The following is a 27,996-nucleotide window of genomic DNA, read 5'->3' as shown; positions in this document are numbered from 1 at the left end:
AAAAATTCAGCTTTAAAAGGTTCACAGTGGCGATGAGAGCGTTAAAACTACGGATGTGCTCACCGAATCCGTGAATCCTCGAATCCTAGGCAGGGATTCGAGATTCGGGAATCCGTATCCCAGTGTCCAAAATGGCGAATCGAATCTTTCGAATCCACCAGCCACGGTTGTTTGTTTCTTTTTGGCGCCTCCAGAGTCTGCCGAAAGCCTGATTGGTCGGCGTGTGTTTTCTTGTTTGATTGTTTACATTGTTCTCATGTGGCGAAGTTCCCCATTCATCATCATTAATTTATCTGTTGTTGTCGTTGTTCTGGACTGAAAGAGTTCAGGCAGGAACTCTTACGTTAAAATTTTTAAAAGTAACATGGTTTTGCTTTTGATTTGTGGTTTGTTATGTGAAAACAATTCAGACTCGAGAATTATGTGTTTCCTGTAGTCGGTGAACAGCACGTTAAATAAATTTCACTGAACCAGAAGTGTATGATATATTTTGTCATGAAAGTGAACTATTATTGAATTTATTTTTCATTAAACAAATATATCATATTCTGCTTCAAAACACTTTTCAGTATAAGTGTTTTTTCTCTGGCTTTTCAAACTCTTGTTAAGGAAGGATTCGAAAGATTCGTGGATTCGCAGAACCTTCCTTAGATTCGGATTTGGAAACTTATGGATTCGTCCCATCTCTAGTTAAAACGCAGCCCTTCTCCGTGTGTATGTCGAAACGAGTATGGCTGCACCACGGGATGGTGGCTGTCTGCCGGTGTCTTACAACAAAGAAAATAGGCAACTGAAAAGAAGAAGAAAAAAGTGGTGTGCAAAAAAAAGTGGCAGTTTATACACACGTATCTATAGATCTGCAAAAGCGGAACCAGTATTTTTATTAGTAATGACCGTGACAACTGTTTTACTCAGTTTATAAAAAAACCGTCACACTTCTGTGTTGGCTGTCCACTGTACGGGCTGTGAAAGTTTCTCGAGCTCCACTTTCCGATGTCTTTGCTTGGCCACACACGGCAACCTTGTATGCGAGGATGATGCAGTTCTTTTCCCCATTCATTTTTCTTTTGAATTTGAGAAGACGGCACGTTCTCAGCATTCACAATTCTCCGTTTTTTTTAAATAGCAAGCTGACCTTTGTCTGGCTGATCTTTCCTTTATCTTATCTATCTTTATCTTATCTTACCTATATTAAGATTATTAATAAATCTTCACATCCCTTCATACGAAATTGACTCTTTCATAAATGTTGTGTGCAGTTAATTATTCTTCTGACACCCATATGAAGCTTTCAACCTTTTGACGAGAGAAACCAAGGACAGTTACATAAGAGACTCAATCATCCTGGTAAATATTAAGGAGTTGTAATAAATTATTTTCTATCACAAGCACAATTTTCTAATTCAAACAGGAATGATGTTTCCTCAAGCAGTGCAACTGGAATTAAAATTATTATATTTAGATTGCGTCGTCTCAGCGATTCGCAAATAATCACTGTGCATTCGTGCAACACCAACACGTGCATAATGAGCATCTCCTACCCAGACTGTGTGAATGAACGTGTTTGGGACACAATGTCCAAGTATTCTTTTACCCTAAGATTCGTAATCCTTATGCAGTCATTCACAACAAGCATCCACACGAAGAAGGGCGCCACATCCACACCCCGGTGGAAAAACAAAGCGGAATCTCAAGTGGTATATAGCAAAATACTACTGTCTACTGAAACGCACCCCTTCTATGCAGGAGTAATTCATCACGTTTGTATGTGGCATGGTTTATAAGAGTATTTTATTCATTTTCAATCCAGTGAAGGATGCCAGTTCTGATGCCACTTTGGCGAGCATGAAAGAAGCAACAGAAGTACATCAAGAAGGACCAGGGGAAAAGCCCCACGGGATCACAAGGACACAGATGGACATCCCGTCCCTGGGAATTCACGACACACGCGTCGAAGACAGCAGTGTACCCTACCGTCAAATGATGGTTGAGAAAAAAAACCCCAATCCAGGTTATCCATGGATCGGAGAAGAAACAGAGAGACCTGAGGTAAGGTGAACCTTTCTATTCACCTCACGTCTTTCCCTTGTAGACAGTCTCATTTACTTTTAAGTAGTACACAAACCGTGCTCAATACGCTACGCAAGTAAGTCAACCCTGCAGTTTTTCTCTTTCGGCACGTGCCTCGGAAGCGGCCGCATTGGTCACTGTCTCGTATAAGGGGATAACGGCGCAACGTGACACGCACAGGGGCTTTTCTGTGAATGGCTTCTTGAAGCGATGCCTACGACCATCTCCTTATTGCTTCCCTGTAAGTGAGCGAACGCTTCATCAGGTAGTTTCTCCACACTTTACCTCTCCTCGTGCGCAGACATTATCATAGTGTATATCAAAGGAAAGCAAAATTATGTGATCGACATGGTACAGTCGACCCACGTTTATCCGGACTTCGTTTATCCGGATCCCGCGCTATCCGGACAAAAAAGCATGGGGACGATTTTCTCCCCATGTATTTCGCTCTCGTTTATCCAGACTTCAGCTTCCGGACTCGGACGAGAATTCCAGGGAACAGAAGTGACTAATACCCAATAATCGGCTTCAGTTATCTGGTCATTGTCCAGGAAGGACACTTGGCCCACACCTAGTCAAGCAAGGTCGAGGACTCTGGTCGTGGCCTCCTTTTTACTGACACAAAGAGAGTGTTGCTAGGTAGAATTTTCTCCCACTCCGACTTCGCACGTTACACAACAGTAATCCACTGAGCAGTCTGGTCATTTCAGACTAAGAAGGTCCGCAACGAGGACCCCTGCGCTGCAATCACAGATGACAACATCGTCAGTGTCGTCGCTTCCGATAGCGTTCAAGAAGAATCTGATGATGAAAGCGGGGATGCACCAGCTGTGACGGTAGAAAATGCGCGGGCGGCACTAAGAACAGCGCTAGTATTTTTCGAGCAACAGAACAATATTTCGCAAATTAATGCCATTAGCAAAGGTTTGCAAGAACTGGATTCGTGTATTAGAATGAAACAGATAGCAATGGATAATTTTCTGTGTAATGGTCAATAAAGAATTAAAGATGTCCTTTTATGATCACTCTGGATTTTCGTGTTTCACTTATCCGGTTCCCCCGCTATCCGGACATTTTCACAGGAAACGGAGCCGTCCGGATAAACGCGGGTCGACTGTACCTTGTTATCGCCAGTCTTTGGTTCCTTCCAAGACAGGAAGCGAGCTGAGCTCGTGTACAACGATTCTACGAGATGTCTGGAATGCTACAAGGTTTGGCACAAACCAGGTGCCTGTTTAAGGTGGACACCATAATCCTTGGAATGACATCAAACTATATGGTGCTCCGGTCCTTCTCAGTATAGAGTCATGTTTCGATTATCCGGACACCTCGGGAGCCATCCTTTTTCGTCTGGATAACGAATTTCCGGATAACCGTACAAGCACACACACACACATTGGATGATGATGGGGTGGGCGATTCACCGCCGCTGAGGCGGTACACTGCCCTATTGCGCGTTGGGAAAGGATGAGGGGATGATGATGGCAGCTTTCAGAGAGCCGTCACCACACCGGTGGAGCACAGTACTCCGCAAGAAGACGAAGGCCTTGCATCTGGTGGGCAGTGTTCGACCACGGTCCGAGGATCTTCGCCAGGTTGAACGGCCGCTTGTGAATGCGTTGCATAGAGACTTCCATTAGTGCACGCTCGTGGTGATATTGCCCACAAGCCAGGATGACGTGCAGAGGTCACCGTGCACTCCACAAGTGGGGCAGAGGGAAGATGAGGTGGAGCCGAGACGGTGTTGAAAGGCAGGTGTAAAGGGAACGTTGAGCCTCATGCGGCGGAAGAGAGCAGTAAAGGGGCGCGTAGTTGCGGAGGAAATACGAGAGAAAGTGCAGAAAAGGGGTCTACACTCTAAATCTGGTCACCCATAGTAAGGGTTAAAAAATGATCATTTTTTAACCCTTACATCAGGGGTTATGGCCTAACACTTTTGTACGGGTTATGTAGGCGTGGCCTGCACATAAGGGTGACACTCAAGGCCGCAGTTTTTTAGCCTTATGGGTTACGAAACGTAACCCTTCCCGTAGGCGCTGAACCCCGCTTTATGGGTTACCAGTCCTCTGCAGCGCTCTTCCCCTCACAGCAGTGTAGCTTGTGGTGAAGCCCGCTCGCTGAGTGCATCGCCATGTGGCCCCAGCTCATGTACTTCTAGAGAAGTGGCAGTGTACAGGCATGAAAATAAAATTGTGTTCGTGATAAAATAAACGCATGCACACTTGTACATGAAATCCGAGTATAGAACACATCGATTTATTATGGCTAAATGACAAATTACAAAATTATTTCACAACTACTCAGAGTCGGGAAACATTAGTCTGCTTCGTTAAGCCAGCTGTCTGTTAATGCGGATGTGAGTACAGACAACATGACGGATCTGAATTACTGACAACAAATCTGCTCCTGGGAACCATATACGAAATGCTGACAAGTACATGCAAGATATTGTACGAGACTTCACTCTGCGGCTTGCGTTATCCTGGTGGTGTACCGTAGCTTGTACTCGAATCGTTCTAGAATAGTCGAACAGTTGTACTCAGAGGCTTACTGCACCGTGAAATTCGACCGCGGTGTACCCAGGTCATCACTGTTTCTGCATCTTGAAAAGACACATGCAGGAACAAGCCTTAGCTTACGTCAGACAGCTACACTCGCTCTCAAAAGCCGGTCACACATTAAAAGAAAGACAGGGACAAATGTAAAAAGAGAAGAGATACACACCGTTGCAAACTCACTGTTTCGTCGCGAATGGTGGCCACAACCATCTCCTCAACGCGAGGCACGTCTACAAAAAGCACCGCCCCTTGTTTGTTTTGCGACAGCACAATTCATGGCTTTAATAATTGCGGAAGACACTCACCAATTGATTCAAGACGCCCCTGTGTTGAAGGTGAATGGCTGCAGAACACACACCACCCAGTGCGGCCGCCGGCATGATCCTCAATCTTCCTTATAAACTCAGCACAATCACACTCATTTTGCTTGCACCGACCGCAAAAGTTGCCGCGAATGTCATCGGAAGTGAACATCACTACAGCAACAACAACAAGACGGAAGAGTTCAAAGCCAACGGGTCGCAGAGACTTAATCCAAGCCTGGACTCGAAGCTCCGAGCGTCCGCGTCCATTCAGTTTGAATGTTTAAGCGCAGGCGCAGAAGACGCGAAACTTGTAGCAAATTCGTTCTTGTCCTCGTAATAAGGGTTACGGTTGAGAGTATGGGTGACTGGAATTACGTAAGGGTGATATTTCAAGGGTGACATCGATGACACGTCACTGTCACCTTTGTAGCACGGTGCCGAAGCGTTACAGCGGGCTCATGTAACCCTTGGAATGGGTTCTAGACGAAGTAACCTATGTTTTTAAGGGGAAATGCCAATGTAACCCCTGGAACACAGGTTACAGGCCGTTAAGGGGGACGATAAGGGGGACCGGATTTAGAGTGTACATCCGAGAGAAGGGAGTGAGCTATGTCGTGTTGCCACTGAGCCTGCATCTTGGGGCCGGTGAGTGTCGAATGTAGATGTCTTCGGTCGCCCGACGACAACATTATCGGGGAAAAAGCTGCGTGCTGATGGGCGCTCAAGGCGGCTCTGTCTGCTTCTTCATTGCCGCTGATGCCGACATGTCCGGGGATCCACTGCAATGCGACAGTGTGCCTTGCAATGGCCGCCTTCTTATAAACTTGCAGGATGTCAAAGACAACAGGACCGAGGGACCCACGTATCCCCAAGTTGGCCACACACTGGAGCGCGGGTCTTGAGTCTGTAAAGACGACCCAGAACTGAGCTGGACTGGCTGATATTTTTTGCATAGCAAAGAGAATAGCGTAGAGCTCGGCACACATAGACGATGTTCTGTGAGAAACACAGTGACCACAGGAGACTGACTGAGATGGAATAACAAATGCCGAGGACGAGCCATCCCGAGTTGATGACCCGTCAGTGAAAACCGACGATGACGCCGTGTACTTGTCATTCATCATGCCCAGGGTAAGCTGCTTGGCGACACACGGGGCTGTATCCCTTTTCCTTCCATGCAGGCCAGGAACAGTTAGGCGGGTGGCTGAGCTTGACAGAGACCATGGAGGGGCACTGGGAGCCACTGTCTTGTGTCTTCACCACGAAACGCGGAACGCTAGTCTTCAGCTGAGTCATCACCGGGCGGACCTTGCAATGCTTGCGCCTCACGATCTTCGATACGAGCGGGTGCCACCGATGATGGGATAAAAGGCGGAGGAAAAGTCGACCATGTCTCACCGTAGCAAAGAACGTCCAGCGGGGTGTCCTTCGCTTCAGCAAAAACTGCTCGGGTCTCTGCTGCTCGGGGGACGCCAAGGCACACACGAAGGCTTCGCGCCAGGAGGCACTGCAACCTATGATCTGAAGATGTCGGCAGGACATTAAGCACCGGCAAACTATACGCGAGGGACCCTCGAACCAAAGCCCTGTGGACGGCCAACAGAGAGCTCATGTCACAGCCCCATCTCATGCCTGTCAAGCGACGGATCACCGCAAACAAACGGTGGATCTTGATCTCCAAGCTTGCAATATGCTTCCGCCAAGACAGCCCAGCATCAACAGTGAACCCGAGGAACCTATGGTGAGGCACGTGCTTCAATGGTATGCCAGCAACCGAGAGCTGGAAGGGCCGCATGTTCCGCCTTGTAAAAAGGAGTATTACTGTCTTTTCCGTCGAGATGTCTAAGCTCGCCAGTGACAGGTACTGCTGGATAGCGTCGAGAGCGAGTTGGAGGCGTCTCTGGAGGGCAGGACGGGATTTGCCGCTGGTCCAGAGACAAATGTCATCAGCATAGATGGATATAGCAACTTTTCTGCCGACACAACCTTGATGGCCAACCATAACAATGTTAAACAAGATGGGGCTCAGAACACTCCCCTGGGGCACCCGATGGGTCAACGTGACAAAGTCTGTATCCCCCTGGCTTGTGCGGACGAACAGTTCACGTCCATGAAGAAAATCAGTAAGCCATGAGAGTGCTCTGGAAGGTAGGGCGGCATCAACAAGACCATAAAGGACAGAAGCGTGGCTGACAGTGTCGTACGTCCGCTTAACATCGAGGAAGGCTGCCAGCACCGTCTTCTTGTGCACCTTTGCCTCTTCCATAGAAGTGACTAAATCAAGAACCCAATCTATTGCTGTTCTGTGTCGTCGAAAGCCTGACATTTCTTGCGGGAAAACGCAGCGATGTTCGAGCCACCACTCCAGTCTGGCGAGTACCATGCGCTCCATCAACTTTCCAAGGCAGCTAGTCAGGCTCACTGGCCTAAAGGAGGAGAGCTGCCGTACAAGCAAACCTACAGGGAAACCCGAAAAATTCGAGACACCTCCTCATAGCTCCAGAAAAGGAAACAAGGAAAAGACCATTATTCCAAAAATTCATGCGAAGTCAGCTGCTTGAAATCAGTAGGCACGCGTGCGACAGAATTTTGGTCACAGCCACGGCACCCGCTCTGCCACCCTGTTATTCAACGAAGGGTAATGTCACAAAAAGTTGGTCCCGCGCACATGTTTTTGTCTTTGTGCAATTGTGTTTGGCATAAGTCAAAAGACAGGCGACGTCGACGTTCACATGGGGATGTTGACGTTCACATGTTGATTTTTGCGACCGGTGGAGACAGAGCACCTCTTCCGCTTATGGCCTAGCACCTCTACTGTATGCCCGCATATGCCAAAAAGAAATGACCCCTGAAGAGAGTGGGGTCAAAGAGTACAGAATGCCCCAGTGAGATGTGACCCTTTTCCGGAATAATGCGAACACAATATATGACAGGGACGGAGGACGTTGACACTTTCTGGATAAGCGAATCCGAGTGACATAGGTCCTGGAAGACCGTTCCTCGTACTTGCTTTCCGGATACGGATAACGAATTCCGGTTAACCGCGACAAAATCCAATGGTTGCAGGTTCGTTCCTGATAATGTAGTTCACATAACAGGTTTTCTGGATATCTCAACTCCGGATAAGCGAGAATGAGGGTATAGCTTCGACATAGACCCTAGTGTAGTCTCTTACGACAACGGAAGTTGCCTACCCTGCGTATGATTCTTGCTAGTATATAGCCGTTGTGGCCGTTCTTACATGGTACTTGTTTTGTTTCCTTGGTTCTTCTTGCCACGTCCCCAGATAGTATTTGGTAAGGCACACCACCTAAAATATATTTCGGAATCAAATTGTATGTAGGCCCTTTGTGCACTGTGTAAAGAAATTTGTGTTGGCAAGACCTGTTGGCAATCAACCACAACGTAACGGCGGCACCACGACATGTCGCTACAATCTCAAGCCGTAAGGACAGCTCAGCACCATCGCTTCCCAGGCGTTGACAGGCGAAATGCTTGTTGCTGAAATGCTGAACGTACTCGCACAAATCCTGCATCAGAATACACCATATTTGACTCGATGAGTCATCTATCACTTTAGAACTTCTGAATGGTAAATCTAGAATGAACCAGGGACGTCATCAAAACTCCTCGATGTGTGCAACCCCGACTACGCTGCGTACCAGCAACTGTGACATAAATTGCGATGGACACTTTTAATCGTCTGTCACCGCTCCATTCGCGCTCCAGTTCCAACCGGCAACAACAACAGGTAAATTAATGATGATGGATGGGGAAACAGACCGGGGAACCGGGAAACAAGTTCACCACTCAATACTCTCATGACTACAACAGCATACTATTAAGCACGGAAGTTACAGTTTATTCAATTCTCTCTTTCTGCCGCGACTGGAAAAGAGGACTATTTATATAATCGATCGATGAGCGCGTCTACAAAGAAATGCAGTATGTAATAGCGTTACACATAACGCTTTGCTTTTTTTGTCTTCGCAGTACACTCCAGCCGACCTTGCAGAATATATAATTCGAACTGGAGACGAAGAAGGAGTAGCAATGGCCGTCGAAGAGCTGCTCAGGCAAGGATCGGTAAGAGATTAAGGGACGAAAATCCCTTTTCAGTGCCTTATCGGATTGTAACGCGCCCCTGAAGGTATGTAATATTTCATGCGCCATGTGATTACCGACTGAATAAGCTGACTGCGTTGACGTCAAGATAAAATCTACAGCGTACTTAGTATTTTATGAAAACTGTGCAAATTGTTTCGCATAAAAACGCGGTCGATGCTGTGACCTAGAAGAGGTTCCCGATAAGCCTGTCCTATGGAGGGACATTTTTTATCCGTTTACCTGGAGCTTGAAATGATACTTTATCGTTGCTCTTTCCAAGTACTATTGGTAAGTATATTTCAGTACGCTAGCAGTACTAGCGTAAAACAACGAATTCTAAGTTGCGACGGCAGCATGAAGCCCATGAGACAAGCCTGACACTTAAGCGTTATATCATCGTATGAAGATTACGGAAATCAGTGAACAGCACCTTTCGTAACTACAGACGCGTTACGGGTCACAATTGATATTAGGAGGAGATTCGGGCCTCTCGTGGTAAAATGTCGTCACAATCACGCACCCAATTGCTTTTAGAAGCATAGCAGACCAAATACTAACAAGCACAAACTCAACAATCCACTAAATTCTTATACATCGGCCGAAAGTGTCATTGCATAAATTCTTAGAACCCCAAAGCGTTTATAGGTACTAGTCCCGATTGTCCAGGAACCACGACCTACTAGATTATAACGACCATGTCATAGGCCCCCCCTTCCCAGCACCGCATTTGGAAGCTAGCGGTGGCGCTACTCATCCGCCCCGTTATTGCTTCCTGAATTTCTGCACTTTACTCTATAAACTGTTCTTTAGCTTACCTTATACAAGCGGTGGATGTCCCACAGGAGATGTTTCTTTCCAAAGTTGATTATCATCATCATTCTATGCTTTATCATAGGAGCTGTTGCTGTCGTGTGCTACGGTAGTCGTACGTCCGCTTCTGTGCGTTCAGAATTCAAATTTCCATTGTCCAGTGATGATGTAGATCTCGCGGGCCGATGAGTAGCGCCCCTAGCAGATCGTGCGGACGGGCTCCTCGTAGGGTCTGCCAATTATGACATGGTCGTTGTAATCAGTCGTGCCAGGAACTCATGCACGAAAAAATGGCGTCGCCTAGAAGCGCGTGCTCTGTTATTAAAAAGGGCTTTACTACAAAGCGCAATGCGATATATGTACAAACAAAAGGAGGGGAACCTCCGGAGAGGCGTAAGATGAACAAAAATAGGTCACAATGAAAGGATGGTCGCTCTGATCGATCTTTGTCGCTGCAGATGGCGAGAGAGGAGGCCATTGTGTACCTGCAAGACGTCAAGGCGGAGCTGAACTACCTCCGAGCACAGCAGGAGAAACTTCATAGAATTCAGGAACTACGAGAGGCGATCAACATGAAAAAGAAAGACGAGGCTATATATAAGGTGTGCATAATTTATGACAAACAACAGCCCTTCTTTGCTGAATGCCTGAACAGTCGCTGCGGAATCCCCGTCGAAACGTTTCTGCTTGCATGACTCTCTCAAAACGTTCTCCTTAATAATGGTGAACGCGGTCCCTATTGTACAGACATCGCCAGAAAAATATTGAATGCAGCTTGGTCTCACCGACTAATCGTGATGAAAGCAGACAACGTTCTTTGTCTGGAAATTCCTACGCGTATCGTTATCGTAAATAGACAAAACACAAAAACGTTGTCAGGCCCGCGAAGGAGGTAGTCAGAATAAAATTGAAACGGTTAGGAGCATCTAGTTTTAATGACAAGCTTTCGTGCAGAATCTGCACTTCATCAAGTGAAAAAAAAAGTCTGTCTTCCCCATTCTCCTTCTATTGTATGGCGTTTATTCTCTGTTCTTATGTACTGTAATCTGTCTTGCCGTTCTGTATTTTATGATTTTGTTGTGCATGTTTCCATTTGCTGCTTGTTTGCTATAAAGGGTGTGATTGTTAACTATTTCTTATTAAAAAGCTATGAAAGCTATATACATATGCCGTTTTTACTGGTGGGTTATTCGGCCAGGCGGATACCCTGTGGGAAAGCGCATACTGGACGACTAACTACCTAAAATTCTTCAGTTAACTTTTTAATTTGATGTTGCCGGGAAAATGCGAGACAACAGCATTGTAGGCAATCATTGTTTGAATCCACCATCTTTTTTAAAAAATCCTGAAACAAGTGCGAACTTTGATATATAAATCGCCAAACATTGATATGCAAATGAGCCGAAACCAGAACTAAGCACTTCTAGAGCACAGAAACGACATGACCTCCGGCTTATCTGGGACTGGACATAGTCTATCTGGCCATCAGATCAGCACCTACTCCAATCAGCTCCAGCGCTACAAAACCCGTGGCCCTCCGACACGAACGCCCGTCGCTCCTTTTACACTCGAGAACAGCGTGGTTTCAGTTCTGGCTCATTTGCATAGCAAAATTTAGCGACGTTTTATATCTCAAGGTAACATCTCAAGGTACGTGCTCGTTTAAGGTTGACGGATAGAAATCCAGCGAACAGGGTAAGAAAGTATGAAGGGATGTGCCTCAGGACGAGAGCCGGCAGCTCTCGTCCTGAGGCACATCCCTTCGTGCTCGTTTAAGGATATTTAAAAAAAGAGGATGGATTTAAATAATGACTGGCTCCAATCCTGCTATTTCGCATTCCCTGAAAACATCTAAAATCTGTAAAACATCTAAAACAACTAAAATCTTTCCAAACATTTAAAAGTTAATGAATTAATTTTAGTTAATTATCGTCCAGTAGGTACATACGCTTTCCGACAGGATGTCCGCTTGGCTGTAGAACCCATCTGCAAAAACGGCATCTCTGCTGAAGACTGGGAGGTGGTTGGTTCGAATCCTACCACTGGCTGTGCTGCCTGAGGTTTTCCCTGGGTTTTCCGAAGGCTTTCCAGACGAATGTTGGCACAGTTCCCCCTGAAGTCGGCCCAGGACACATACTAACACTCCTGTTCCCCACTCCTTCCTGCTGTCCTCTCTATCTGTCCACGTCTGTACGCCGCTCATAGCCATAGTTGCTTCGCGGCGGTAACACGGAACTAAAAAAACGGCATTTATGTAACTTTCATAGCTTTTTTTGAATGTGTGACGGATAAGATTGAACACCCTGTATTTTTCACTGCGCTGTCATTTTTTTTTTCTTATTTTTTTTTAAGTACAATACTGCATGAAAGCTTGAACCCAAGAACGGCATCTCCGGCGCTGAAGTAGAACTTTGTAATACTTTCTTATAACATTTAATAGGAAAATAACATTTCTCAAAAGGAAATATGGCTCGAAGGAATTCTACATAGAAGTTTTAAACACTATGTTCGCCTCTCGGAGTTAAATACAGAAAAAAAAAGAAAAAGAAAGAAGAACCGGCAATGCCATGAAGCTGATGCCTGCAAAGCTTGAACACGACTATAGATGATATTTCAGAACATATTTTATTTTATTATTTATATTTATTATCTTTATATTATTTATTATGATTATTTCATTATTTATTTTGGGACATATTTTAAAACTTATAGAACATATTTTGTTGCGACTACATCATAGTGTTCTTGATTAGATATATTTTTTTGTGACGGAACCCCAAGAGCGATTCTCCATTCATCAGTACGCGCGGGAGATATCGAGCGTCCGGAGAGAGCGTATCGAACACCTCCCACGAATGCGCTGTCGCGAACACGTTTTTGAGAACGGAGGTTTGACATCACTGGCGACAGGTACGATCATCGTTTGCTCCACATGGTGCAATCGCTAGAGGAGGCACCTTGTGTGTGAATGAGAAAACATGTAAGAGTGAAAGTGGAATGAGTGAGTGGGTGTGGTCTGTCCCTTCAGATGACGCAACCTTGGAGGTCAGTGGAGAGGCGTGCTAGCTTAACTCAATTAGTAGAGCCCTGGACCGGCAATCTAGAAGATGTGGGTTCGAGTCCCGCAGCTGGCTAACGTTTTCAGTGACTTCCTTCTTTCTTCATTCATTGTTCTTAGGCAAATGAGACTTTGTGTGTTTGCCCTTTCTTCTGTGTTCCAGCCTCAGAACATCAATTGCCATCGGGTACACCTTGATACCTCCTTTTAACTTTTTGTGATACTTCTGTGGCACATGGTCGGAATGAAGAATGTACTGGCTACGACACGCTTGTCTGAAATCAGCACCCTGTGGTTTATCCCATCTCAAAACTCCAGGTGTTGCAAGATAATTTATTTTGCGTAATAAACACGTGCAGCATATGGTCTTTCTTTAAATACAATATTGGAACAACATTTCCGAGGGCAACCAAGGAAATATGCCTACAGAACTACTGACAGGCGATTGCAGACAACCGTGTCGCGAGCAGTGCGTATTTCAGAAAAAGCTAAACCGGTTTCTTATATAACAGTCAGGTCGCAAAGTTTTGAGCTCTAGACTAGCTCTAGCACTAATCACTATGCAACTACACGTGGCACCTGCCCTTAGTTTGGCGTTGTGACAAACGTGGGGAAAGCCACATCTACCGAGACTACATCAATCTAACACATATTCCTTTCGAACATGTATCGCAAATTTCAAGCCCAAACATGCATCGTGGAGCTCTTGCTAATGGCAGATTACGAACGGCAAGCACGCTTATTTAGGTCCACATTGCAGAAAATTGTGCAGCGATAAAACAGAATAGTCACTAAACGCAGCCACGCACCACGGATGTCACGTTGGCTTCGTCACTGTTCAATCGAGTACGCGCTGCACACAAGAATTCCTGTAACGGCAGTGTAATGTCGCTTTTCGGTGTCACCAGAAATGTTTGGGAAAAGTCAATTTGTAGACTGACGAGACTGCGGTGCTACCCATGGTGTTACCAGCGTTAGAAGCTGGTTCGATCCAACCCAATTCCCCGTATGCTGAAGGCAGTGTGCCAGACTGCCAGACCAATGCCACCTATATAACAAGAGGCCTTAGCAATCTTTCGATAACGTCACGCGCGTGGACCGGCTGCCATGCATTTTCAATGACAGAGTTTTTATGTTCTTCGCTCTTTCGGTGACGTCATATTTATATATCGCAAACAGTGATAGTAGGGCCAAGTGCGTGACGTCAATTGAAAGAGTGCTCAGGCAACAGCTCCTGGTACCTCAGGTACCTGATGAAGCGCAGACCCTGAGCGAAAGCTTCACATCAGTGAGAGGGAGTTCACGTTTCAATATACGAAGTTGTCCCGATTAGCGTCAGCTTAAAGAAAGCTACAGCAACCATCAGTTTACTGTATGCCGTACCCGCACTAAATCGCGTGGATTTAGCATTAATGCACAGCGCACTTGGTTCAATTTTGCATTTAGATTGGTTTGTGTGACATTTGAACTAAAATTGTAGCATTGTAGCAAGCCAGTTTTTCGTCACCACCACCACCACCGTAGCATTGTAGCATGCGGGTCATTTCATATGGTACATACATTAGAGGTATGTAGATCGGAATCAAATGACCGAGAAAACGTGTAACACAGATGAACCTATAAGCTGGACGCTGAGCTGTAGGACCTTGTTTCGAAGACGACAATTTCTAAACTGGCCGACGGCTGTAACCACGCGACTTTTGCGTCGATAATTTAATGAGGATCGAACGTGTATCTAAATTCATCCGTTACGTAACTTATTTCCGTACTTTACTAGTGCTTTGACACCCTAGAGTGTACGATAACAAACAGGGTTGTTTGGATTTAATCCGCATGAATTTTATCCAGTGGATTTTTTTGGATTTTATCAACACAATTTTATCCGGATTTTTTAGAGACTGTCTCCAGATGTGATGTGAAAGACAATCTGAATTCAACGTCACACGGAAAACTCCCGGTTTATTTTCTTGTAGTGTTGGCTGTTTGCAAAAGTCCAGGTACGCCCAACATTAGCTTTTAACTTTTTTAACTTTGTAACTTTTTAACCTAACTTTAGATTTAACTTTTTCCCGCTTTCTTCTACTTCTGCCCATTCAGGGAGAGACTTTCTTCAGCTTCCTGAAGGCACTGTAACTGAGGTGCGCCGGAACATAACAGCTAATCCAGGCGTGTAGGATCCACACCATTCAACCACGCGTGCATGGAACTCCACTTTTTGGAAAACAATAGAAACTGATACAAAGTTGCTGGGACAGGCAGTTTCGTAAACAGAAACTATGAGAGGTCACCCGAAATCAAGAACTGTAAAGCACATTTGTTCTTACTCTGTATCACATTTCTAGCCTTGTATATATTCTCCAAAAATATCCGGGTTTTATCCAAAAAAACCCACTGGAGAGGATGTTTTTAAAGATATCCGTATTTATTTCAACCCTAATAACAAATCCCGCGACCTAACGAAAGATAAAATATTATTCGAAGAGAGTGGGATTATGGAACTACGCCTGGGAGTCAGGATGCGCAGTGAAGCCCAAAGGCTCATGGGCTAAAATAGTAGACTTCATTTTCTCTGTTTTCGTTGTTGAAGCTACATAATTGGTTTGTGGTAGTAGTACGGCCAGACCTGCATACGCTGAAAGTACCGCATCGCGGTGCACGACGACGACTAACGATTAGATTAGATTAAATAAGATTAATGAATGAATTAGTTTATTGTGCCCAAGAACGGCCGCAAGAGCCTTGGTGTTGGCGCACTATCAGATTACAGTAATGTTCATATATACAGCAACACACGTTAATGATATAGAGGAAATGGCAGGAAGGCAATAATCCAAGGCACAAGGAGGTTAAAAGAACATAGATACAGATGATAAACATATGGGGGACATAGTGACAAAATGATAGGGAAGGGGCCCCAAAAGTGCAATATTTCAAGCAATATTTGAAAGACTACAATGAAGAAGAGAAAACAAGGTAACTAAACAACAAAAATGAAGACAGCAGGAACAAATAAGTCGGGTGAGAAAGGGAATGGAGAAGTTGCAGTTGATTAAACCGAGGGAAATGTAAAACGGGTAGGAACACTTCATTCAATTACAATTAAAATGAAAAAGACTTTCGTGCAGAGTCTGCACTTCATCAAGTTACAGATGTAGTGCAGACTCTGCACGAAAGTCTTGTTCATTTTAATACTAATTGTAATAAAGTGTTCCTACCCGTTTTACCCTCCCCCAGTATAATCACAGTTAGTAGGACTTTGCTATTGTTTTTGCTTCTTGTATTGTGATACTGCAGTTGACTTTCGAAAGACACACACCGACCCATTTTTCTCCGGATGCACTTACCCTAGAGGAGCGGTGAAATTAGGATTGCTCGAAACCGTGCTCAACTAACCAAACAGTCTATTAGGATCATGCAAAATATTTTGTTCAACGTTGTCTTATCACTGCGCTATTCAACTGAGACATTACGGTTGCGTCTGCGGAGAGAAAAGAATCCGCAACTCTGCGCATGCGCTGTGGATGAGTGGATGAATACTCGATTTCCTGGATTGCAGCGCCATGGATAGCGCTAGAGTTAGGGAAGCGCCATGGGATGCGGATACGATTCCAGACTCAGAACTTCCAAAGCTGGCAGGTTGCACGGTTGCATTTGCACGGTTGCATTTCTCCACCGGTTCGTTGATATTTTTTTTTTTTTCGTTCTACTATGCGTATTTTGCATGAATATATGTAGTACATGGCTTCGTATATCTCGCGCCCATGCGGCAGCCTCGGAACTATAAAAAAAGACGCGTGAAAGGGTCGACTTGTAAGAATCATATTCCTTGAGTATGACGAGCACAGAAAAGACACACACACACGGATGAGGAAACACACGAAAAGACCGCTCAACGTGCAAAGACCGGACAACTCATCGCACAGCGGCACAACGCACATCTCGGGTGGCTTGTCTATTTTGCTTTCCAGTCAAGGCGAGACAGTAGCCAGAGCGCATGCGCAGAGCGATGGATTCTTTCATCTCCGCAGACGCAACCGACAGTCCAACGTGAGACTGTGTCGCCCTCTGCGAAGCGCGCGCGGGAGCACTTTTGCGCAGGCGCTTCCCAACGTCAGAGCAGTATATACAGAGAGTTTGACCATTAGGAGCAGCCTAACTTGAAGCGCGTCATTCAACGTCACGGCTTAACGACCTCCCTCGAGGTGCTTTATAGTCGTCCAGTCGTCGACGCCATGTTGATGCAGAACGCTGTTTACGATGAAAGGGGGAAGACACGTGCGTATTGCGTCCTTCGAGAGCCCTTCGTCCTTGAATTATTTCAGTTTGGGAACAAAGGCCCCATATCACAGGCGTCTGTGGGTCATAAGTCTTAGTAGATTACATTAAGCGCGACAAAGCGTGTATCGACTATAGTCGTGTTCAACTTAAGAAGGAAGAGAAATCTAGTCCGCCAACTACACACGCCGTTGGAGATAAGGAGACGCAATAGCGCGCCAGGAGAAATACTACAGCGCCACCACGCAGCGTGGTGTCATGTGACAAGTCGCAATAGCCAATACGGAAGCAGGGTGAGTATGATGGGTTACATTATCCCGCGGAGGAGTGAGCGTGACCTCTCTGTGTCCAGCATCCTATATGCGGCGCAGTAATATTTCGAGAGCTTTCTTTCTTCTCTACAGTTAGATTTCATGATTCCATGATAGGCAAGCCTGAGCGATGGGCAAGACACGTAAACAAACAGAAACACGAAGGCTCAAAATGTTCGTTTACGTGTCTTGCCCGTCGCGCAGGCTTGCCTATCATGGAATTTATCCACAAGCTAACCTGCATTTACGCCATTCTGTCACAGTGAGATTTCTTTTTCGTATTGCGACAGGTCATCCCAGGTTATCATAGATAAACGTAAACGACGGCTCTTTTTCACTGATCTGGACCTGCATTGAAAGTTTCACAGCGAAGGGGGTAATAGAAAAGGAGAAAATGGACGCTGCGAATACCGAAACTCATGCGTTCCTGACATCACAGGCTCCGCCGCCGCCAGTGAGCGCATGAGAAGTCACGTGCTTACGGCTGCCAATGGCAACACTGAGGTCTCTGACGTCTGCACTTGCTCGGGAGTGTGTTCCGAGGACTTGTATCTCGCTAAGTACGACACGTAGAAGAATTCTTTTAGTATTTGGCGTGCAATACAATGCGTCCATGATGTAATGAACCACATGTATGGAAGTGTCCCAACCCCTTTAAGTTGAACACGATTATACGCTCCGCAAGTCCGCGAGGTCAGTGCGCATGACGTCACGGTGACGTTTCTAGGACGCTCCTGATTGGCCGGAGGAACCATATGGGCTCTTCAAGAAGGTAAACAAAGGAATATTCGATGCACAGAGTGCCCCCGGGAGGCCTAAAACAGCTCCGATTTCTGTACTTTTCGTTGGGGATGATCTTGGTTTATCGACGGAAGACAAACGGAAGTTTAACGCAATATGCTTGCTAAAGTTTGAACTATTCGGCTCTCGTATAAGTTGGCTCGTGCGAGCATCCTGCAAAAATTTTTCTCATTGTGTTCAAATTACGGTCTCGCGGAGTAGACAACTATGTATGCGAACTGCGAGTGTCCTCGTAGGAATGGTAACTTTAGTCACGTGGCAGCTACAATGTTCAATACTACCGTGAACGACAAGTCTATGACAACCGTGCCTCAACACTCGTACGAACTTGCATCTTCCACTGTGAGGCAACTGGAGCCTGATACTGCGGCAGCGGCACCCGAACGGACAATGATCAGGCTCGTTCCAGGTAACGTGTGATACTCCACTGTTATTAGACGTTAGAACTTCTATAGGGCCACTCAAAACAGCACATTAAACTGTGACCTGTGGTGGTGCTCTTCGTTTACGCCACGAAGGCACAGGCTTAGGTAGTGCACCGTGTTTGAACTGTTTCTGTAGCCACCGTAAAACACAGCACAACACACAAGCACACAAAAACTCCCCCCGCCGTAGAATGCCGTTTGGACCCGCTAGCAGCAGCAACAGTTAATCGCGTTCTCCCACCGTCAGCGAAGCTGTGTGCGCTTTGGAAACAAAAAGGTGACACTACATCCAAATGCGACGAAGTACAGTCATAAATACAGCAGGTATCTAACACCGCATCACTTAGCAAAACGGAAAACACCCGAAACATATGGCGGGTTCCCTACTGTTTACCTTTCTCTGGTTCGCACGTGGAGGCGACAGGGGTCTTGGCGAATGGGAGCGCGGCACGCCGCCGCGCACGTCATTTTATGCCCTCGCCCTCTTCTGCAGCGCAGAAACGTACTTGCGGAGCGTATAGCTAGCAGACTGCGTCACAATGGCGCCCACCTGGTAGCTGATGAGAGGATTCCACTTGGATTCAGGCTTCTTGGGCGGTGCAACAACGACTCTGACGTCAAAACAGGCTCCGCGTGCGAAGCGGAAAAAGATAAAAAGATGGCCAAACTCTCTTTCTATACGGCTCTGCCCAACGTGAGCCTGAGGCGCTCTCTGTGAGGCGCGGGCGGAAGCACGTTGCTGGGTGCTTGAGACTTCAGACTCTCTTCCGCAGACTCCAGAATCCCCCCTTCCCTTATACCTGCTGTCGCTGTAAAAGCCCACGTTAATGCGGTCTCGTACGGGACGACTTCATCCTGGAGGCGCGACGCTATCTGCTGCCGTGACGTAGGGACAGCGTAGCGAGCATCCGTGAGCCCATTGGGTCCATCCGTGTCACGTAGTGGCTTCTAAAGTGCGTGCTGATTAAACGACCTCTTGCGCGTTCTCCACGGCATCTGCGGTCATAGTTTTTGTGCGAGAACGCCTGCTGTGTCTCGTGTTCATGCCTTTGCGTACTCACATGACAATATCTAGCGACGAGGGCTTCATGTCATAAAAAAGACGAGGATGTACTATTATTATTTACCTGTCACCTCATCATTTAATATCTCATAATGTCCAGTGTGCCCTGGGATAGTGAGTTGCAAATTTCCTCACTCATCTTCACTACATGTATGTGTTGTGCAATTTGTTGTGCTCTCGTGCAATCAGCGCCAGCGAAAACAGAATATACAGAAGAGTCTTTCAGTGATTCTTTGCATATAGGTACGCGATGGTAGCAACGCAAAAGTCCCTGTTGGATAGTAACGTTTTGTAGCTCTGCAGAACATCATTAATGATGACATTCCTAGAAGCGGAATACAAAGGACATGATGCGAATCCGTTAATAAGCGAAATTCGTCTGCTGAAACGTCATGGGACGCGAAATGTAGGGGGATCCGATCTGGAAGCGTCATTTATAATTCTTCACATTCGGACAGTAACTGGAAAATTATTCTCAGACATCAAACTTAAAATGTCGTATATTCTTTAAGAAAATTCAGTGAACGATTACGATAGTCGGTAATTCGAAATTTGGGCGCAGCTGTTGAGGTTCAGCTGTTTTTTCTTTTTTTTTCACACATAGTACTTTCATCAGGTAGCACTCCTCCCAGTTCGTGAAGTCGTTGTGAAGTCGGTGAGAAGTCGTTGTCCACGTTGATGAGGTACAGCCCAGTTATGTCTGTAGCGCGACTCAGTGCAACGTCTACTATCTTTTGCGGGTGACCCTTGGCATAGGGGTACACGACGTTTTCAAACGTACAATTTGGCGACCGACACGGTTCCAGTCGTAAGTTTGGGGCCAAGCTCACCAAACTGCAACCAGATGCGTTCTGGCTTCCCAAGCGTGCACTCCTTCACTTTCCTCCTCGCGCCCTCTTCACTGTCGCCGCACGATTCCGCGCTGCTTTCCTCCTAACGCTCTTTCGTACTTTCATTCTTCGCTTTCCTCCTCGTTTGCTCTGCCGGTTACAACGTCGGCGCCACTCAACGCAGGAACGGGCGCCTAAGAGCTGCGCTCTAAGACAGTGCTGGGACAAACAAAGCCGAAGCACACACACTACTGCACGACAGTCCGCACTGAGCTGACAACCAAGTTTTATTCCGGAGACATGTACTTAAGACGATCCCGCGACCCTTTATCCTCTCCCTTTGATCTTATCTCCCAGACGAAAAATTTGCCCCGAGGTGAACCCAGCCGTTACTTACACACTGACCCCTTGCACGTTTGATCTCTCTATGCTCGAGATATAACAGTGCTTCTTGCTGTCTATTTCTAAATATAATCTTCTTTCATTAAAAACCAACTCGCATCCTTCCCACTTATTTATTTATTTGTAAAACGGTTACTAGATTATAACGACCATGTCATAGGCTCACCTTCACAATACCGCATTTGGAAGCTTGCGGTGGCGCTACTCATTGGCCCGGTTATTGGTTCCTCAATATCTGTAATACTTTCGTCGTCTGCTACGGTAGTTGTAAAAATAAAATAATAATGGCGCCTTGATGTTACACGTAAGGTTTGTCTGCCTACGTCCGCTTCTGCGCGTTCAACATTCAAATTTCCATTCTCCAATCATGATATAGATCACGCGGGCCGATGAGCAGCGCCCCTAGCGGATCCTGCGGACCCAGCTCCCAGGATTGCCGATTATGACATGGTCGCTATAATCTAGTAGGCCAATGTAATACCATAGACGTAATAGTTGAAGATATCCACCTAACCGTACTTCATCATCATGCTCATGACATTGCGAATGAATCACCAACCAAGTTTTTAAATCTTTTGAACCGTATACTATGCTTTCCTACTTAGCAAGCTCAGCAAAGAATGAACAAGATGAGGGTACCGACCGCCAAAGAAGACATCCATGTCGAGAAAGCTCTTCCTCTTCCCAAAGCGCCAGCTACGAAACAGAAGCAAGCCACGACTCAAGTTTCCAAGATGACTCCCGCCGTGAGCACCAAGCCCTCAACAACGGTAGCGCCTCCTCAGCAGACTTCCCAGAGGGCTTCTGAGGAGTCGGTTGCAAGGTCTCCTTCCGAGAAACGCCTTCAAATGCCACTGAAATTGACTCCCGTAGACATAGAACGATTTACGGAAGACCGCGTGCCTCCACAGTCTCAGCAAGAAGCCGAGGTCGTAGCCATGTTGCAGAAGCTGAAAGGAGCCTCCTCTCAGTACGATGAGTACACGCTTGAGGAAGTCATCTATTGGCTCGCCAAGGATATGCTCGCACATAGCATAATTAAAGGTACCCTTTTTCTTGCAAAAGTGGTTTTTTAGTCCATCCCAACGTGATGCATGTACAGCTCGCGACATACTTCTCTGGAATCGACAGCTTGCGGTTTATCCTGTCTGAAATCTACAAGTGCTGGAAGAATGTTTCTTCCGACTAATAGACACGTACGGCACGCTACTCACTACGTGTTTATTAGCCGAAACAAACAATTTTCAAACGCTTGGAGATTCCAGGCCGGATAAACCGCAAGCTGTCGATTCCAGACAAGTATGTCGCAAGCTGTACATCGTTCGTGCATGTACTTTCTGATATGCAAGTTATCCGCGTTTACAGCGTGATAGTTGAAGTACATAACTTCAGCGTCTTCGCTTCAGCCATTATAACGAATTAACAGAAATTCATGACGAGAGATGTGTGTAAGACGAATGGGCAATGTCTCGACGTTCCCACACTGTCATATGCCTGGCTGTAATCCCTGCTTTACATGTATATATTCTCTGGTGTCCTTTCAAATCCGCGTACGCGGTGGAAGGGGGCAAAAAGGGAGCCTGCTCTTATTAGGGTGAGAGCACATGCGTTGGTGGACCGTGTCTTGGAATACGGCGCAACGGTCGCGGGGCAGCTTGCAGTACTGCTCCTGGAAATATTTTCCTAATATTTCACAATTATTCGAGTTATCGAGTTATCCCAGTTGCTATTGCTGCAATACATAATTCAATATTGAGTTTTAGTGCATCGTACGGCTATTGCCTTTGCATACGTATGAAACAGCGTGATGGTTCTGTGCACTGCGCCAAGCTGTGTTTATATTTTGCGCGTCACAGAAGCAGCCTTACATACGCAATCCCTTACATATGCAACGGCGGCAGCGTACGATGCACTAAAACTCACTATTCTGTCGTCAACAGCAAAACGTCTGTTACATTTTGCAATGTTCTTTCTTCCATCAGGTGATCAAAGCGCCGAAGAAGCGTTGGCCCGATTTGCAACTTTTGTTGAATCGCAAGTTGCCCAGAATAAGATCTCCGGTGAAGTAGAGAAGAAAGTACTAGGTAAGATTTTTCCTCCATTCTCATGTTTTAACTGTCAGAACTCGGTAATGTGTCACGTGGTCAGGCTTCTTAAGTGGTGGCTGTATTAATAATAAGAAACAAAAATGCTATACCACAACGAATCAACGAAAGCATGTTAAGTTCTCGTAAATTCACTATAAAATATATCATGGAAAATATGCAAGACGTCCGAAAGTTCTGGAACATTTTAGTCTACAGAAGAAAACTGCGCTGGTCACTTGATCATCCAGGCCGAATCTGCACAATCAGATTCCGTTATACCGTACTGGATACGGTCGCGAAAGGCTATGCCACTGTGTATCGAATTGAATTGGCTTTTTTTCTTCTTTTGCACGGTCGTGATAACTTTCCTCTGAGCGCTTCAGCATACGAAGTACTAGGGTTCCTGAACACTAGCTCCCTCTGTGTAGAGGAACAAGTATGGAGACACCCTACGAAGTACTGTTGCAAGCAGTGGTTGGAACCACTGAAACATCCTGGTACTCGTTTGCTGCTACACCACTCGCGTTTCGGAGCTGCTTGAACTTGAGATTCAGGAAATGAGCTTGCGATGGCCGAGGTACGTGATGTATAATAAACAGGCGGAGGCCTCGACCCCTTCATTTACTCGCTGCCGTCTTTCTTACTCTGGTTCACATTACTCCATTTTGAATTGCTATGCATTAACGCCTTCGTGAGCTGTGAATCAATGGAAAGCCAAATGGCCACTTCTGTATCATCACACGCCATTACAACAGCGCAGCAGCATTACGTCTGTCTGTTAAGTTACCTTTCCAGTGTACATTGTGCAAATGCATTGAACGTGTACGCCTCACAATACATGTCACGGCGGACGGACGGGAACACGCGTTATCTGGCTTCACTTCCTGTCATTACAATGTATTTTGCATTAATCCATCCATCTATGCTCCCAGTACTCCGCGTACAACAATATGATTGCCACTGTGCGATTCAGGTATACAAGTTCAAGTTTCCTTCAGCCAGTGTAAGCGTTTGTGCCGATTTTTCTTTTGTGTGTGTGTGTACTGGGGGAACTCATAAACAACATGCATTAATCACTTGTTAATAATGGTTACGTGATGTTACACATAAGGTTTGTCTGCCCAGTGTGGCAACATGTTGCACGTGCCGCAGGGTAGGACTGCGGATAATTTGGACCACCTGGGGTTCATTTGACGTGCGCCGGAAATCTCAGACACACGGTGCTGGAAGCGATGTTTAATTCCACCTCATTGGTATCGTCTTCCTTCCTTCTTTTCTTCCTTCCTTCACCTGTTGTGCTTCACTTTGCTTCACTGTGCTGTTGTGCGACGACGCTCACGAGCAGCAGTGTCGCACTGCGCTTTTCTTGCGCTTTACAGATGGCGCGCGCACTTTGTGTGGCCGCCACATTATGAGAAGTCTGGTGCAACGGCGACTAGCGCACAACAATCGGTTTGTTTCCCTTTCCATGGGCTGCGACTGAGCCGGCCAATGGCGGTGCTGCAGGTGTTTTGACGTCATGTGCGTGTGTGATGTCACTGGTGGCATTCACTGTACCACGTCATGTTCTGACGCCATGGCGTGGTGACGTCGTTTCGTATGTGCTACGCTCGACATAATCACCGTCAACGCCGCAAAATGTCCCTGATACAGCTAAATATCGGCAGCTCTCGATCACTTGCGCTTCAATATGCCTCCACCAGATCGCTGGACCTTCCACTTTTTGACCTCCGGCTTTTGTTGTGATTCCTAGCCTTCTTGGAGAAAAGTGTTCCCTCAAGCCTTCTGCGCCAGCACAGACTTCAGGTATACACACGCAGAGAGGAAGAACACGTTTTGACAAGAATTACTACGACAGAACGAGAATCCACATGCTTTTACGTTGTCGCAGAACTACTGGGTTACAATAGAAAAACATTACCATGCAAAGCAAAACTGATTATTTATAACACTCTTATTTTGAGTTGAGCTGAGTTGATACGAAAAGAAAAAAAAAATGGAGAAATAGGCACCCATTACGAGAGCCGGCTACTCCAGATCACTTAGGAAAACAGAAATGGCTAACTACAATAAGAACAATGTGTGACAAAGACACTCAGTCACACTCTTATTTGTTCGCATCTCACATATTGGCATCTCCTATGGTGTACTACAACACCAACAAAATTAAATAAATTCTACTTTTTCCAGAAAGAAGTGGTTCTATACACAGAAATGTTTCTATTCGACGCTTTACGTAGCCCCTCTTTTCCAGATTTAATAATTAGGATAACAAATCTGTACAAAACCGTTAATGGCAATGTATAACACGTCAATCAAACAAAACAACTAAATTTTTCTCAACTTAGCCACACTATCGCCCAAAGCAGTATCCTGCCTCCTACGACATACCAAGTTATGTATATAATTCCACTCCCAGAGTCTAAGCATGGCATTACCATGGCGCTGCAGTTGCAGTTCATCGAGTCATTCGCAGTACCAAAATCTTGGCTTCACATACACACGGAATCCAGACCCAGGTTAACAGCCCTGCAAGCAGCGGAGGCTTCCGCAGGCCATGCTCCTGTGGTACATAACGCCGTTAGAGTTTCCCATTCATGTGGTGCGAAAGGGCATGACGTAACGTTGTAGTGGGACGAGGCAATCAGAGGGTGTGGGTTCCAATCCCACTACTGGTGCCTCTTCTTCACTGTCATCGTTCAATTGAGGCATGAAGTGTTCTGTGGTTCTCTGGGAATTCCGGCACACCCGGGAACGACACAGCAGTTGGTCCAGCATCCCGCGCGTGTCGGCGCTGCCCAGCCCGGCGGGTGTACTTCATTTGATCGGACTCTCAGTTAATGCTCTCAACATCGAACAAGACAATGTGCAGGGAGATTTAGTTTAGTGCAAGCAGACCGACCTTACCCACAGTAGATCCAGGCAAGTCATTCATGCATCTGCGTCGCATTCCCGGTCCACGGAAACGCCATATTCCGGCCGATATACCGATTCCGGCGCAACCTCCCCTACGGTTGCCGCGTATTACACAAGATGGGGAAAGCGCCCTCCTAAACGGTCTCCCTATGCTGCTTTACATGTGGTGTTATGGCCTACGTAGGGCTCATCTTAGTGTCCTGTGAATGCCACAGGTAGGCCCGTCGCTTCCTACGGCACTATTTGACAGCGCTGGGCAAACGGTATTTCAGTCTCGTCAAAGTGCTCGTGCCGCGGCACTCTCACGTCAGGCATCGGGCGCTTCGTATGCCGTTGTAAAATAGTCTCAAGACATCAGCAGACATCAAGTTTCGACGCATAGCGACATCACGAAGGAAATAGAACTTAGAGGTCACGCATAGTAATCTACACAGGATCGAGGTGTCCCACTCTTATACAGCAAGCATCGCCCCCACTCTTTTCTGTTTTTCACTCGTTCATTTTCGTTTCTGTCACTTCATCATTTCTTCTTTTCAGTCTAACGCAATCCGGTACGCTTGGGAAGAAAACTGGTTGCGGTGGTGGCAGTCACGTAAACAGCTCGCCGATCATTTTTAGCACAAGCTCTCTGTAGAGGAATCATGAAGCGTTCTGGCATGGTGAAATACATAGAGGACTGTAGGAGAACTGTAACGTATTCTGTGTGTGACGGAATAGGATCGTGCAAAATTTGGACAACAAAGTCACTCTTGCAGGGGCGACTTTCCCCCTCAAATTTTACGATGCCTTCGCTGCTTCTTGTGTTACGTCTTAACTGTACTTTTCGCAATGGGCCGTGCCATTATTCTACAACGTAGTACTGTTGGATAGGCTGACATCAGTTCGACAGCTGCTGTTATTTGTGTGTTTTATTCTGTGACGTTCGACACGAAATATTACATGGCAATATTTTCAGCAGAAACGTGTCGAAACGTCGAACGTGTGCGAAACTTCACTAGGGGTGCAATAGACAGTTTCTTTAACGTAGTTGCGCTTTCGTCTGTTGTGTGTGTTTTAGCCATGGGCGTACCGAGAAGGGGGGCTAGGGGCTGGAACTCCAAGGTCGCTTGTGAAAGTATAGTGCCCTCTTTAGTCATAGGTCGTAATGATTATTCTCAGATGTCCTAATCGGAACCGCTGAACATCCACACAGTGCGCAACGTCCGTCCCCAGAAAAAGATGTGGTATTGGGTGCGGATTTGCACTCGTTTCCCCATAAAAAAATCCTGGGAACACCCATGGTTTTAAACTCGGGGCAGTTACATTGAACCGCACTGTTCATGGAGGAATATAAGGGGAACGTCATGCTGAACGTCAAGCACGAAGGCGTGCAGGGAATGAGGAGACGTTTGAAAGCAACAGGTATCCTCCAGTTACACTGTTCCTACTTGCGTAGCAGAGACAGGATATCTCGGTCGTCGTGGGCGTAATTACTTTCCAAGACGAATCGAGAGTGACATTACATAACGCCACCAGTTCCACAGCTGAACTTGCCTCTGAACGCACTCATATTTTTCTGTGCAGATATAATGTTGGCGGCCTTAGTTGACATTCTGCGCGAGCTTTCATCGAATCAGTACAACGCCGCTGGAAGTCGGATACCTCAAGGCCCGTTCCTGCCCACTGCTGAACGCGTCCTCCCCAAGACTTCGGCCTACGAAATAAGAAATTCGGCCATTCGACCACTGCAGGAAATCAGTAAGAAAGACGTTCTTACCTACTTTGGAGTGAACGTGCAAAGCATTGGCGATGTCACAGGTACCTGTTTGGACATGAATGATGTATAAGGGCAGCTGCAACCGTTGACCCCGTGCACACGCTCTGCTGCATGGCCCTTTTACAGGAACAGGAATTGCGTTTACAGGATACAAAATTGTTGGTGCGTACACTGACAGAAAAATGCAAGTGAAATGGATGACGCAAGACAGCTTGTCTCGTG

General features: G+C 46.2%; 1 protein-coding gene across 2 annotated transcripts in view; it reads left to right on the top strand.

The window, feature by feature from the left end:
- Positions 1–27,996, top strand: part of LOC135385773 (uncharacterized) — a 163,369-nt gene that overhangs the window by 122,674 nt on the left and 12,699 nt on the right. For both annotated transcript variants that reach the window (XM_064615286.1, XM_064615285.1), the window contains 6 exons: positions 1,811–2,049; positions 8,927–9,019; positions 10,309–10,452; positions 21,621–22,059; positions 22,998–23,099; positions 27,582–27,755. In XM_064615286.1, coding sequence (XP_064471356.1) covers positions 1,811–2,049; positions 8,927–9,019; positions 10,309–10,452; positions 21,621–22,059; positions 22,998–23,099; positions 27,582–27,755 — 1,191 coding nt within the window. The remainder of the gene's footprint in view (positions 1–1,810; positions 2,050–8,926; positions 9,020–10,308; positions 10,453–21,620; positions 22,060–22,997; positions 23,100–27,581; positions 27,756–27,996) is intronic.

This window comes from Ornithodoros turicata, chromosome 2, assembly GCF_037126465.1.
Source record: "Ornithodoros turicata isolate Travis chromosome 2, ASM3712646v1, whole genome shotgun sequence".
Classification (NCBI taxonomy): domain Eukaryota; kingdom Metazoa; phylum Arthropoda; class Arachnida; order Ixodida; family Argasidae; genus Ornithodoros; species Ornithodoros turicata.
The sequence above is the reverse complement of the archived record's forward strand: the minus strand, read 5'-3'. Positions and strand labels throughout refer to the sequence as shown.